General features: G+C 44.6%; 1 protein-coding gene across 3 annotated transcripts in view; it reads right to left on the bottom strand.

The window, feature by feature from the left end:
- The window catches only part of DHTKD1 (dehydrogenase E1 and transketolase domain containing 1), a 50,843-nt gene extending 38,617 nt beyond the window's left edge, over positions 1–12,226 (bottom strand). For 2 of the 3 annotated variants that reach the window (XM_042944867.1, XM_042944868.1), the window contains exon 1: positions 11,994–12,226. In XM_042944867.1, the coding sequence (XP_042800801.1) occupies positions 11,994–12,150 (157 nt within the window). In that variant the 5' untranslated portion in view covers positions 12,151–12,226. Of the gene's footprint in view, positions 1–4,152; positions 4,237–11,993 lie in introns of those variants that run through there. The other variant, XM_042944869.1, reaches the window with a different exon arrangement.
- Positions 12,227–15,303: the final 3,077 nt, after the last annotated feature.

The raw sequence follows: 15,303 nt of genomic DNA, 5'->3' as shown, positions 1-15,303 counted from the left end.
GAGCCTGAGAGAGAGAGGTCCACACCCCTCCACACCTCTGGGCACATCCCACATCCATCCTGGCAATCTATTTTCTCTCAGACCCTCTTCCTGCCTTTGCTCTGGTTTCTTTTTTCCAGACCCAATCCCATATTCCTTCCCTCTCTGCCTCCCAGATCCTTCCACTGTGACCTCTGGGATTCTGCTCCATGATTAATCAACCTCTCCGCATTCTTACCCTCCTCCATAAACATTCCTTATACCCCTATCCTAACTGGAACCTGCTTTCTCCCAGAGGACAACGGGAGGTGAAGCTGCTCATCACCACACTGACCCCTCAAGTACTGAAGGTGGAGTTTCATTCCTCAGGGACATCCCCCCTCCCCCCACATTAGTCCTCTAACTCTGAAAATCTCCAGCCCCCAGGGGGACACGCCCTAGGGTTATCAACTAATCTCCATCTAGTATCAGTAGCCATTACAAAACAATGTTGTAGGAGAAGCTTCAGGGAAAAGTGTCAGTGTATATAGAGGAAAAAAACAACTATAAACAGTATAAATAGTATGAGCCTGCTCTTTGTTACAATGTATATATGTATAGTAGGTAATGTATATTTCATTACCTAGTCTATATAGCATAGTATGAGTATCTATATACTTTATATATGTGAATGTGTGTACATATATCCCATATACATAAAGGAAATGGACCAAAAATTTAGCGATTATCCTGTACAAAATTCCTCGTTTTTTCTTTCGCTTATCTGCTAAGTTTTCAATGGCAAACGTGTAGAGCACAGCTCTTCAAATGTTATCCTGACTTGCTGCCTACTGCACTCGTAGGGCACTCCAGTGTACCTGTCCTCACCAGTGGGCTTTATGCTTGTAAAAATCAGTTATATTTGTTCCTAAGGCTGGTGCTGTGGGAGAAAGAAAATGTGGGAGGAGAAATCATAAAAATCTAGAGAGATGCTGCATTCAGATTGCTTCCATAGTGCTCTTAATTTTAAAGATTTGCAAAAACAAATCCAAGAAGAAATACATTTGTCAAAATACATGAAGCATCTCTCATTTCTTTATCATACTCCTTGCTTTAAAGAACTTTTTTTTTTTTTTTTTTTTTAATTAACTGACTACATTCTAGTTTCAAATCCATCAGGGGTGCCTGGGTGGCTCAGTTGGTTAAGTGTCTGACTTTGTGTCAGATCATGATCTCGCGGCTCATGAGTTTGAGCCCTGCATGAGTTTGAGCCCTGCATCAGGCTCTGTGCTGACAGCTCAGAGCCTGGAGCCTGCTTCGGATTCTGTGTCTCCCTCTCTCTCAGCCCCTCCCCTGCTTGCACACTCTCTCTCTCTCTCTCTCTCAAAAATAAATAAGTACTAAAAAAAATCCACCAGATATGATTGCTTCATCTATATTTTGTAGCAAACAGTGATATTATAAGATTTCAAAGGATGAGAACACATTGAATACATATATTGTTCATAAAAAGAATTTCATATCACTGTATAAATAAGTCAAAGGATTACTGTAAAAGAAAAATGAATATCTTCATGCTAGGTATACTACCAACCAAATAACTTGATACTCAGGATATCTATAGAAGTTCAGAAGAATTTAATTTTGTGTTTAAATCCCTAAGAAGCCAGAGAGAATAGGGAAAACAACAACACATATACACACTCCTTTACAAAACAAAATGGAAAATATTGAAGGCATGCTTCTGGCTCAAGAGACTGGCACATAGCAAATGCTCAAGAAGCATTTGTCATTAACTGAATGAAGTCCTGAGATTCAGCATATCGTAAGAGAGTCACAGAATCCTTGTGATGCAAGTTTTCCAGAGCCAGAGCCCTCAAACATGCAGTACAAGAGCTGCAGTGAATACATCTTCCACCTCACTTTGAGCTCCTCTTTTTTTTCTTTTTTTCCTTTTTAGAGAGAGAGACAGACAGACAGAGAGACAGAGAGAACACACGAGCTGGGGAGGGGCAGAGAGAGGGAGACAGAATCTTAAGCAGGCTCCATGCCCAGCACAGAGTCCCATGCGGGGCTCAATCCCATGACCATGAGATCATGATCTGAGCCAAAATTAAGAGTCGGATGCTTAACCAACTGAGCCATCCAGATGCCCCTGAGCCCCTCTTTCCCAAGAACTGTGCTCTCCCATTCCAGGGAGTGGGTTCCTAAGACCACGTCTACCTCATTCCATTCTGCCTCCCTCCCAATTAATGGATTCCAAAGACACCTGAGTCGAAGTGGGTCCGATTCACTCTTTCCAGAATTTATGACTTGGGATAGGGAGACACGGGTGGTCCACTATGCCTCCTGTTTGTGCAAACAACATGGTTAACGCTGAACACCTGCTTTCCTTCTGGGAGTCTGGAATTTTGGCACAGGCAGAGGGTGTTTACATGGACGTCTGCCAATAAAAACCTCGGGTGATGAATCTCAAATGGACTCCCCTGGGTGACACGGCACATATATTGCTGTATTTACGTTGCATGAACAGGAGTGTTTCTGTATCACCCCTCACGGGAGAGAGAGCACAAGGACTCCTGCACAACGGTGCCTGTGCTGTTTTCCGCGACAGTGCAGCTGTGTATCCTTATTACATCACTGTGATGAATCTGAGCCATGAGTACAGCTATAAGCCGAGCGCCATGAGGCTTTCTGGCGAATCTCTAAATGTAGGGATGGTCTCGAGGACTCCTGACACGCATTATGGGTAGCACAGGAGCTGAGTACATTAACAGCTGTGCCCTGTGGGCCCACACACAGCTTCTGCCAATATTCCCAGAGTTAGTGCTGGTTTTCTCCTGCGCTGAGGCTTGGTTGCTGCACACATCCTTCAGCTCTGGGAGATATCCTTGTATCTTTTCAAATAAAGTCCCCGCTTCCCCTTAGGTGGCCACAGTTGGTTTCTGTTGCTTGTGATCAAAAGAACCTTTGCCGATACGGGGGTAAAAAAAAAATTATGATAAGGATATCTACATCAATTACTTTATTCTCTCTGTAAGCAAGCACAGTCGGGGCACTGAAGAGTGTTTTATTTTCAGGAAAAAAGGGTTCGTATTAACCAGCCTGAAGTACACTGACACATAAACTAAACTTAGTACTTAATCTAAAAGTCAATACAGTTCTTTTTCATCATCTGGTCATAAACAGCCTCCCCCCAAAAATATCTAGATCATATCCATGGGTTTCTTACATTCAAGGCAGCATATGCTTATAGCAAGTGGGAATGTTGGATATCTATAAAATGGCTGAAGATTCCAAGAAAGAGAATTTCATAACTGGAGTCTCTTCAAACCCCATTAAAATGTGATGGCCGCCCCCACCCCCCCCCCCCCCACCCAGTTTCAGCTTAGGAACTTTGGAAATAACCACATTAAAACAAAGACTTCAGGGGCACCTGGGTGGCTCCATTGGTTAAGCATCAGACTCTTGGTTTCAGCTCAGGTCATGATCTCACAGGTTCATGGGATAGAGCCCTGCATTGAGCTCTGGACCTGAGTGTAGAATGTTTGGGATTCTCTCTCTCCTTCTCTCTCTCCCCCTTTCCCCTTCTTCCGAGCTCTCTCTCCCTCTCTCAAAATAAAGAAACACTTAAAAAACAAAGAAATTAAGGCAAGACTTTGTACCAGACTATTATATTCTGTACAACAAATTCAGATAAACCTAGGCTGTGCAACTGAGTTTATTTTATATCATACCTTATCTTTCCACCTCAAATACAGTATCTTTATAAAATAAATTTATTTCAGGGTGCCTGGGTGGCTCAGTCAGTTAAGCGTCTGACTCTTGATTTTGGCTCAGGCCATGGTCTCAGGGCTTGTGGGATTAAGACCTGCATCCAGCTCTGAGCTGACAGCGCAGAGCCTGCTTGGGATTCTCTCTCCCTCTTTCTGCCCCTCCGCCACTTGTGCACACACACATGCTCTTTCTCTCTTTCAAAATAAATAAACATTTAAAAATAAAATAAAATAAAATAAAATAAAATTTATTTCATTCTTAAAAAAAAACAAACAAAAACCTTGTTCTGGTCCTTTCTGGGTTTTTTCCTAATCCTTTCTTAAATCACTGCCAACATAGATAAGTAAGGATCACAGATTGATAGTGAATGATAGCAAGTACTAACTTTTGCTCAGTGTTTCACACACGTCATCTTACCCAACTCTTGCAACAACTCTGAAATAGGTCTCCTCATCTGCAGAAGAGTAAACTGAGGCGCAAAGAGGTTAAGTGACCTGCAAAATGTGACAGAGGTAGTAAAGAAGCTACCTTCAAGCATATTTGACTTCAATCCAATGTTTTATCCATTATGTTATAACAAAAATTGAAAAGGGAAGTCCAGAGCCTACAGCAAAAAGGATGAGAGAACTGGAAATCAGTGAGACATTTGAAAAAAAAAAAAGTACAAGGGCTAACGTCATTAGCCTTTTCTGGTCTGCATTGTACCCGAGAATTATCTAGATTTTTTTTTTAAATTTTTTTAACGTTTATTTATTTTTGAGACACAGAGAGACAGAGCATGAACGGGGGAGGGGCAGAGAGAGAGGGAGACACAGAACCGGAAGCAGGCTCCAGGCTCTGAGCCATCAGCCCAGAGCCCGACGCGGGGCTTGAACTCACGGACAGTCAGATAGTGACCTGAGCTGCAGTCGGACGCTTAACCGACTGAGCCACCCAGGCGCCCCATCTAGATTTTTTTAAATCTCTAATGCATTAGGATTTTCTTCAACTGCTTTTCTCATGAGTCCAGTAAAGGCTCCTATTATTTCTAATTTGCAACATACCCACAACCTCACTTCAACTACTAAAGCTCAGTGCCAAGGTCAGTAATGGCTAAATGCTGCTTGAAATCCTATGGCGCCCATCTCCTGCTGGTCCCTCAGTTCTGCCATATTTTTGTAATCTGAATCCTCCATAATGACATTGATACTCCTGAATCGGCACTCCTCCATTTTCAATTGGGATTGTTGATGAATAAACTGAAGTTTACCTGAATTGAGGTTTACAGAGGTTAAAGTACAAGCTGTTACTAATAGCCAGCAACAAAGAACACTCACCACAGGTCAAATTTTAACTAGTGAAACCACTGTCATTTAAGAGGTTACTAGAAGGAAATTCAATATCTCTTTAAAGCCTTAATGTAATGGATGTCTTAGTGAATGATGTAGTCGCCCCATGCAGGCATTGATTTTCAGCCAAGATAAATATTTGTAAAAAGAAGGCTGATGAAGGAAAGGCAAAGAGGAGGAGGGAGGCACCATAACTTTGATCGTATCCCATCTCACTATGTCACCTTGGATGTGGGAGGATGCCATGTGTCCATTTTCAGGACGGATTGTCCTTCGATTGACTTTGCCAATCCCAAAGAGTTGTGGACATGATCCACCAACCAACCCAATCATTTCTCTCAACCAAGATGGTACCTTTCAGGACACTGGCAGGCGTCATGAAAAAGGCTTGAGCCGGTCATGATCTCACGGTCCGTGGGTTCGAGCCCCATGTTGGGCTCTGTGCTGACAGCTCATAGCCTGGCGCCTGCTTCAGATTCTGTGTCTCCCTCTCTCCCTGCCCCTCCCCTACTCATGCTCGCTCTCTCTCTCTCTCTCAAAAATAAATAAACATTTAAAAATTTTTTTGAAAAAATAAAAAAAGGAAAAAGACTTGAGCCAATTAAATCATGTACTCCTAATTAACGGAACTGACCATAAGCACCCACTTAAATGGAATTTAAGGAAAAACCCAGCAAGTCTTCATTGTGTTCATGAGCAAAAAAGAAATTATTAGTTCTTCTAAAGCATAGTAATATAGTATATTACCCAATGTATACAGTGCTTCCTTTCTTGATAATTGGTGTTACGGTTATACATGCAAAATTCAAATGCGCTAAATGTCACAAATAAATTGCATATACAGAATTGTATTTCCATTTCTTAGTAGGAATAGCTCACTTAATAAGTATTCAGTTAAATACAGAGCTGAGAGGAATGTAAGACAAGGAGCTTACCAAGCAGGATCTTACAGCATGAGAGGATGGTCTCTATATGAAACTGCACACAGTCATAAAAAGTTCAGTAGAGTCCAAGGGGTCTCTCGGACTGAGAGTTGAGGGAGATCAGATTAGGATAGCCTGGAGTTGTCTAAACAGATGTTACAGAGGAGATGGGAACGGAGATGAGCCATGGAGAATGGGTATGAAGTGGAAGGGCATACAGAATGAGCGGGGAGAGCCTTGGATAACGGCTGGAACATGGGGGAATTTATGTCAGAGAAAGGTAAGAAAGAAGGCAGAATGGGTCATGAAACATGAAGGGCATTCAATATCAAGCTAACAAATCTGGGATCTTATTCTGAGAGGCAAAATAGAGCCTTTGGAGACTTGAGTTAAGAAAATAACTCAGTGAGGGGCGCCTGGGTGGCTCAGTTGGTTGAGTGTCCAACTTTGGCTCAGGTCATGATCTCACAGCTTGTGACTTCGAGCCCCGCATCGGGCTCTGTGCTGACAGAGCCTGGAGCCTGCTTCAGATTCTGTGTCTCCCTCTCTCTCTGCCCCTAACCCACTCGCATTCTGTCTCTGTCTCTCTCAGAAATAAATAAACATTAAAAAAATAAATAAATAAAAAATAAATAAATAAACATCAAAAAAATTAAAAAAAAAAGAAAATAACTCAATGAAACCAATGTCTTAGAGAAATTGTGGCAAGACACTAGGCTACAAATTTTCATAGCAGTGAGGCTAGCAGTTTTATCTTTTTGAAGTCATGGGAATTCAATGAAAGCTACAGGCCCTTTGCCTAAAAATAGACACACACAGTTGTGCAAAAGCCACAGACCCTCTAAAACTTTTCCACAGGGATCCGTAGACTTGGCTAGGAGCACCTGGATTAATATTTCTTGCAGCAGCAGCAGCAGACCAGAATTAAAGGCCTACGCTAGGATCCCAACAGTGAAAACAGAAAGCAAGGCTTTGAGAAACACAGTGCTCAAGATTTGATATGAAGTATGAGGTGAAAAGTTGAAGGTGGGTTGTTTGCCCCACATTTTTACAATATGTCTGTAGCAGAGCCTGCTACAACTCCTGAGATCCATTTTCTCTTCTCTTTCATGGTGATAATCAAACATATGGCCATGCAGAATAAAGATATACGTCCCAGCCTTCCAGGCAGCCAGTTGCCCATGTGACTAAGTTCTGATGAATGAGAAGGTAGTAGCCATGATCTGTGTAACTTTGGGGTCTTGCCCTTGAAGGGAGATGTGTCCTCTTTCCCTTCCCCCTTTCCTCCATCCTGCTGCACAGTGTGGATGCAGTGATGAGCCATCCTGGACCGGAGTAGACAGCAACACCCACAGGATGGTGAAGAAACAACACAGAAGGAGCTTGAACCCCTTTGGACCTTGCAGAGCAAAGCTGTCATACCAGCTCAGACCTTTACTCGTCTCACTTAGGTCACTGTTCCTCCACATGTCCAACACAGCCCCTGAACTTACCCTATCTAATACACCATTTGGTACTCGAGGTGGGTTGCTACCATAACAGCCTAAAATACATATGACCGTGGCTTAGCAGTCAGGCGGTAGGTACCAAGAACCCAGATGTTTCAGACTAGAAAGCTAATGAGCACTGTGTTATGCTATCTGACAAAACGCGTGGTGAAACTGTCACCGGTGATGTCCTGCAAGGCAGACTGTATGTCCACGGAGCTGTGGCTCAGTAGCATGTGATCGTTGTTTCTTGTCACTTTCAGGAAAGCCCTGGGAGGGAGATGAGGTCAAGCTAGAGCGAGCTAGTTGGCAAGAAGAGATGCAGGGAAATTAAGCTCTGCTAGAAGGCAGATCCTAGCAGGTTTGGACAACTAGAGGCAATTATAAAAAGTGGTTCTGAAAAAGCTGTCTTACCAAGAGGGAAAACAGACAAACCCTTCTTCGAGGACCTTCCAGTAAGCATTCCCCGTTAGGCAATGAGGGACACTGAGCCTCCAAGGTCCAATCAAGGGTATTACCTTCCCACTCAAGCCTATTATTTTTGATGGTCTCAAGGTAAGCACCTCTAAGTTTAGGAAGCTGAGTGGGTGGAGCACAGAAGCAGTAAATAAAAGACTGGAGTTTTCAGGCTTAAAAACTAGCTCTAGAGGAGATCTTTGTCTGGGGGCAATTTGGTCATAAAATGACCACAAGCAAAAAGACTGCAAGCCTATGAATTTCATGAGAAAACTGTACTGCCAAAGAAATCCCAACTTCGGCCATTAAAAATAAAAAAATAAGTAAAAACAACCGTGTCGTTGATAACCCCCTAAAGTAACTCTCAGGTTCCTAACCTTACCAAAATAAGGTAGGCTGTGGACGGTGGGCAGCCCCCAAGGAGGGCATACTCCCCAATGTCTAAAGCAGAGATGGCCACAGAAGAAAATGGATAAAGAAAGACCCACACGGCAGAGCCAGGGGAATGTTGTGAACTTGCTACATCGCCACAGAAAGGAGCTCTTATCATTCCTCTCCAGCAGGATTTGATAACTGGTTTGAACAGTGACTACTAGAGTTCCTCATTCCTTTCTTTTCCAGATGGGAGTTTTCTTTGTATATATGGAATGTGTCAGTAGGGGGTGCATGGCAATTCATGAAATTCTAAAGCATGAGCAGACACAGCCAGTCCTGACAGAGAGGACTGCACATTCTTGGGAGATAACAGACTTTGAACTGGACTCAAAGACTGAATAGAGGAGACAGAATCCATTCTATAAAAGGGGAAAAAAAAAGAAAAAGCTTAGGTTATCTGAATGGCCAAAGGGGTGGAATGTGGTGATTACTAGTTATTTTTCAGCATTTTCCCCAGATAATTCTTAGCTGATACATGGCCAACCTGAATAAAAATTATGCTTTCCAATCTCCTTTGCAGATACATACTGACCAAGTCCTGACAGTGAGATGCTACCAGAAGTGACAGCAACTCTCTTTGCCCCCTTTCTCCCACCTAGGCTAGTAGGAGACAGTGATCTACAAAATAACTGGTACCTTCTGAAACAGAAGAAAAAACTGCTACAGATCTGCATGCAATGGTAATTTTGAAAAAGGTACAAAGTGGACCAAATGCCTTTCAGTTTTATGCACAGTAGTTAAAAAATAGGAAGAATTGTGGGAAGGGGGGATGGGCTAAATGGGTAAGGGGCATTAAGAAATATACTCCTGGGGTGCCTGGGTGGCTCAGTCGGTTGAGCGGCCGACTTCGGCTCAGGTTACGATCTCGCGGTCCATGAGTTCGAGCCCTGCGTCAGGCTCTGTGCTGACAGCTCGGAGCCTGGAGCCTGTTTCGGATTCTGTGTCTCTCTCTCTCTCTGACCCTCCCCTGTTCATGCTCTGTCTCTCTCTGTCTCAAAAATAAATAAACGTTTAAAAAAAATTAAAAAAATATATACTCCTGAAATCATTGTTGCACTATATGCTAATTAACTTGGGTGTAAATTTAAAAAATAAATTAAATCAAATGGTAAAAAAAATTTTTTTTTTTTAAATGGGAAGAATGAAGGGGCACCTGGGTGGCTCAGTCAGTTGAGTGTCCAACTCTTGATTTCGGCTCAGGCCATGATCTCACAGTTCATGAGACTGAGCCCTGGGTCAGGCTCTATGCTGACAGCTCAGAGCCTGCTTGAGATTTTCTCTGTCCCTCACTCTCTGCCTCTCTCCCTCCCTCTCTCTCATTCTCTCTCTCAAAATAAACAAATGAATTAAAAAAAAATAATAAAAGATTGCCCTTAGCAACAGAATTTCTTTTCTTTTTTTTATGTTTTGATTTATTTTTGAGAGAGAGAGAGACAGCATGAGTGGGGTGGGAGGCTGGGACAGAGACAGAGAGAGAGAGAGAGAGAGAGAGAGAGAGAGAAAGAGAGAGAGAAACAGAGACAGAGAATACAAAGCAGGTTTCAGGCTCTGGGCTGTCAGCACAGAGGCCGATGTGGAGCTCAAACTCGCAGACTGTGAGATCATGACCTGAGCCAAAATCAGGTGCTTAACTGAGCCACCCAGGTGCTCCAGCAACAGAATTTCTTAAGCTAGATTCTGCAACTGTGCATCAATTATTTCCCAGCATTGATTTCACTCTTTCCTCCCAATACCACACGAGCACACCCTTGGCATTCAGTCCTAACTCAATACTGAACTTTCAAAGTCACCAAGCACCTCACAGTATAGCAAAATCATTACTAGTCTGGATGGGCGGGGGGAGCGGGAAGAGTCAATTTGGTAATGAGGGAAGAGGGAAGGGATTACATATAAAATCAACCCCAGAGATATTTTTTCAAGCCACACCAGCCCAGAGCTCCCAAAATGATTTGGATACAGTCTTCCAGGTAAAAACCACTGGCCTAGGTTTTCCAAAGCAAGGCTTAGTTTTCAGCTGCCAGGCTGAAGAATCAAATAGAGGGGTACCTGGGTCGCTAAGTCATTTAAGTGACCAACTCTTGGTTCAGGTTCAGGTCATGATCTCATGGTTTGTGGGTTTGAGCCCCGCATTGGGCTCCGCGCTGACAGCAGGGAGCCTGTTTGGGATATCTCTCTCCCTCTCTCTTTCTGACCCTCCCCAGGTTGCTCTCTGTCTCTCTCTCTCTCTTTCTAAATAAATAAATAAGAATCAAATAGAGGCCCAATTGTGAGGGAAAACCTTAAACAAGATCACAATAATTATGCACTGAGCACACAGTAATATGATCCTAAATGAAGAAGAGATGGTCAAATATGTCCTACACTTGTGAGTTATGACTATAACAGTATTTGGCCATAGATGGCTATAGCCTTTCTGCTAAAGAATCACCAGGGTTGCCTGATAAAAATCCATATTCTTGAAATCTATCTCAGACCACTGAATTAGAACCCTGGGGTGGGGGGAGGCTTGGGAAATGGTATTTTAAAAATCAATTCAAAATGATTTGAACACACACTTAACTTTGAGAATAACTGACATAGAAAATTCTTGACACTCGATTTGCAAAGTGAAATAAGATACCAATAGTCTAATCCCCAAGGATTAACAATCTATTTGACCAAAATGAACCTAAAGGAACCCCACTGCACCTAAGAAAGAGAAATCAGGTTTACTATCAAAGTCACCTGAGGTCAAGAGCAAACTATTGAGGTCCCAGTGTGTAATATAAGAGTCAAAGTTCAGGTACTTATATGATGAAGACAATCTTCATTGTCAATCTAGTAACTGGATCAAAGATGCCAAATGATCTTCTTCTAATAATCAATCTGTATTCATCTGTTCTGTGAAGATTAAATGCATCACAACTTTGCGGCACAAACCAAATACCCCAAATAGATTTTTTGTACATGAGCATACAAAGAGAGGTCTCAAAAACTAATATTCAGGTCTCCTAACCCATTAAAACCATCAGTGACATGGTTCTGAACTCAGCAAAGAATCTTAAACTCTGAAATTAAAGTAAGAGGCTAGTTAGGCCAAGGAGACAAATAATGATTACCATGCTGTGGTCCAATCACCAGCTAACTGCCCTCTTCACCCTAGCTGTACGGTCGTGATCCCCACACATTCTGCTCACAAGAGCCTTAGAGATGGCCCTGGAAATGTATCCTTGAGTAAGCTCAAGAGCTGGGAGATCTTAGAGCTCTTCTTTTCCCGCAGCTCCGCCTGCGCAACAGCTAAGTTCCCACAAGTTTACATCCAAGGAACAGAAAAGACAAGACCTCACAAAACAAGTTTGAACACGAGCGATGGGAAGATCACCCACGCGTGGATCCAATGCCGAGACCCCGACTTCACGTTTCCCCACCTACTAAGGCTGGACAGAGGGTGACCCTCACACTGACAACCTCCCCCTGCCCAACCTGCCTTCCTTGGCCCCCTCATCTCCCCTTACTCCCTACGGGCCTGAGCGCACAGTGCAGACCCCCAGAAGTCCAGCCTCTCCCACAACAGCATCCCACCTCAGGCCTGTCAGGGAAGTCCCCTGCTTCCCCAGCCCCTACGTGCACGGCACGGCCCTATCCCCGACCTGAGGGGCGCGCCAGGCCGCCCCGGGGCTCCCGGCTCTCGGGCTTCCTCGGCCGATAGCCATAGACACCCTTCTCTGTCTGGTAGCCGCGCCGGAATAGGAGCGGAGGGGCTCGGCAGAAGCCTCGTCTTGCTGCTGCCACAGTGGCCGTGGCCATGTCTCGCCTGGACTCGGGGCGGAAGACAAGGGGCAGCAGTCGCCAGGATACGAGGGGTCAATCCTGGGCTGCCTGGAACGGGAGCAGGGGGAGGAGCGGGAAGCGGGAGGCGGGAGGCGGGAAGCGGAAGCCCCGCCCGAGACAACGCCCCCGCGCCTGATTGGCCAGGGGCCTGCCCCTGGGAGCCAATCCAGGTAAGCTGCCGGAGGGGCGGAGCCACCTCCTGGGCTCTGGCGCCAGGCGTGCGCTTCTGGCAGCCGAGGGAAGCCGGGAGTGCAGAGCCTGACGTCGTCATCTGCTTTCTGGTACAAAACTCGTTATCTCTATATATCCTGCAGACCCCAGCCAGGAGTATTCACCCACCACCCCTCTGCTGGAAGCCCCCGAACACGACCACACAGAACGAGACAGGTTCTCGTACCGAAGGGAAAAAATCAGCGACAGGGTGCAAAAAAGTCGTGGGACCGAGACCAAGGGACTCAAGAAGGAAAGGCCATCTGAAGGAGCCAGAAAATCAATATCGCTCCTTTTATTTTTTTCTTAAGAAACACTGAGGCGGGGGGGGCGGGGGTGGGCTGGGTGGCTCAGTCGGTTAAGCTTCCAACTCCGGCTCAGGTCACGATCTCGCAGTTGGTGAGTTCAGGCCGGGAACCAGAGCCGGGCTCTGTGCTGACAGCTCAGAGCCTGGAGCCTGCTTCGGATTCTGTGTCTCCCTCTCTCTCTGCCCCTCCCCCACTCGCACTCTGTCTCTCTCTCAAAAAATAAACATTAAAAAATTTTTAAATAAATTAAAAAAAAGAAACATTGAGGAAGAAAGTAGAAAATAGGAGAGAAGGAGCCTGCAATAAAGGGATAAAATAAGGGGCACCTGGGTGGCTTGGTCGGTTAAGCGTACGACTTCGGCTCAGGTCATGACCTCACAGTCCGTGAGTTCGAGCCCTGCGTCGGGCTCTGTGCTGACAGCTCAGAGCCTGGAGCCTGTTTCAGATTCTGTGTCTCCCTCTCTCTCTGCCCCTCCCCTGTTCATGCTCTGTCTCTCTCTGTCTTAAAAATAAATAAACGTTAAAAAAAAAAAAAGAAAAAAGAAAAAAAAGAAAGGGATAAAATAAAAGTGAAGAGAAATCAGGCAGTGTGGAGATATTTGAGATTCTCGGTTGGTCTATCTCTGACAGAATTTCCCCAACTAATTTATTCCACCGCTTACCTGCCAATGGAGGGGGGGGGGGTAATGAAAGGGATCTGAATCCTTCCCTAGCCAGTCATCCGCCATACTGTACCCCCCGCCCCCCACCATACTCCTAGAACATTACAAGATATCTCTCCACCTCGCTCACTCAACCGCTGTGCCCACAGAGCGCTTCGCTAGGTTACAAAGATTCGTAAGAAACAGTGTCTGCCCTTAATCAGTTCCCAGTCCAGCTGCAAAGTGAACTCAACACACAGTATGAGAGATGCTTGGATACCTGCCTGTGCAAGTACCCGGCGAGCATAGACAATCAGCATGGAGTACAAACAGGTGTGTCAGGGAAACCTGCAAGGGGAAAGGACACCAGACCAGAATCTTCAGGGATGAAGCTGATTATGGCAATTATGATTTTTTTCTTTATAATTTTAACACAAAAGAGTCCAGAACATGTTTGAAAGGTATTACAAAGTACTAAATCAAAAATACAGAAGGGAGGGATAATCCAATAGACTGAAGTCCATGCAGAGGTGGGAAAGGATATGATCCAAGCACAGAGGATGCAGGAAAGGAGGAGAGACATGTCTTCCATTGATTTAGGTGGATATAAGAGATGATTGGTACAAAATCAATTGGAGTAATAGATTCAGTGGTGGAATTCTGAGGGGATTTCTTCTATGTAAAGTATGAGGCTATAACTGACCCCCAAAGAATTATCCAAGAAGGTGCTGGGGAGTGGCAAGGCAAGTCAGAGTTGAGAATGGTAGAAACAGTACGAAACCGTTATTGAGGAGTGAAATGTAGATTGTCCTAAAGTTTTGGGGGCCACCCCGTTGAGGCTGGTGACCATGAATAGAAAGTGATAACAATTTCTGCTCTTTTGTTATTTTCTCCATTAGTGCTCATTTCCCACAGAGAAGGTGGGAAGGATGATGACCGGATCCATTCAGGGCTATAGTTTTTCCAAGCAGATATAATAGGCCAAGAGTCAAAGACGTCTAAGATACTAGTTAGAGAGGGGTGCCTGGGTGGGTCAGCTAGTTAAGTGGCTGACCATGGCCCAGGTCATGATCTTGTGGTTCCTGAGTTCGAGCCCCGCATCAGGCTCTGTGCTGACAGCTCAGAGCCTGGGGGCCGCTTTGGATTCTGTGTCTCCCTCTCTCTCTGCCCCTCCCCCCTTGCACCCTGTCTTTCCCTCTCTCTCTCTCTCAAAAATAAACATTAAAAATTATTTTTAAAAAAGATACTAGAGAATGAAATTAAAAAAATGGACTCTATGCTGAAAATAAAAAGGCTAGGAATATAAGAATGGACTGATAAAAGGAGGGAGGTGCCAGTGGGCTGGCGATTCCAACAAGGTTGAAGAATAGGTAAACTGGGGGTGCCTGAGAATCTGAGCTAGAACAGAAGATCTTAGCAAGAAAATGGGGTGTTTGATGTGATGATTGAAGTGATGCAAATTTTGACAATGATAAGGTTAGTTGGCTAAAGTAGAGTGTGGAAAATGTCATCAGAGGTGTGAAGGTCAAGGAACTGAGAGGTCAGATCTTTAGGCAAGTTGCCATTGGAACATTAATATCAGGTTGGAAATGGCCAGAATTGAGGTCTTCGTCTTGCGTTGAAGCCTCTGGTGAATGAAGAGGAACAAGTAGGAAGGTGGCAGTTGATGCTGAGGAGAGGAAGAAGGTATGGCATGTCCATAAGGCATGGATTCATTTATTTATTTTTAAATGTTTATTTTTTGAGAGAGAGAGAGAGAGAGAGTCAGAGAGCGCACATGCGCAGGCAAACAGGGTTAGGGCAGAAAGAGAGAAATCCCAAGCAGGCTCCGTGCTAACAGTGCAGAGCCTGACTTGGGGCTCAAACTGTGAGATCATGACATGAACGGCAACCAAGAGTGGGAGGCTCAACCAACTGACCCCCCCAGGAGCCCCCCCTAACGTGTGGATTCAAATCAGCAGGGAAATGTG

This window comes from Panthera leo, chromosome B4 (genome assembly GCF_018350215.1).
Source record: "Panthera leo isolate Ple1 chromosome B4, P.leo_Ple1_pat1.1, whole genome shotgun sequence".
Taxonomy (NCBI): Eukaryota; Metazoa; Chordata; class Mammalia; order Carnivora; family Felidae; genus Panthera; species Panthera leo.
Note: the sequence above shows the minus strand (reverse complement) of the source record. Positions and strands in the feature narration are given on the sequence as shown.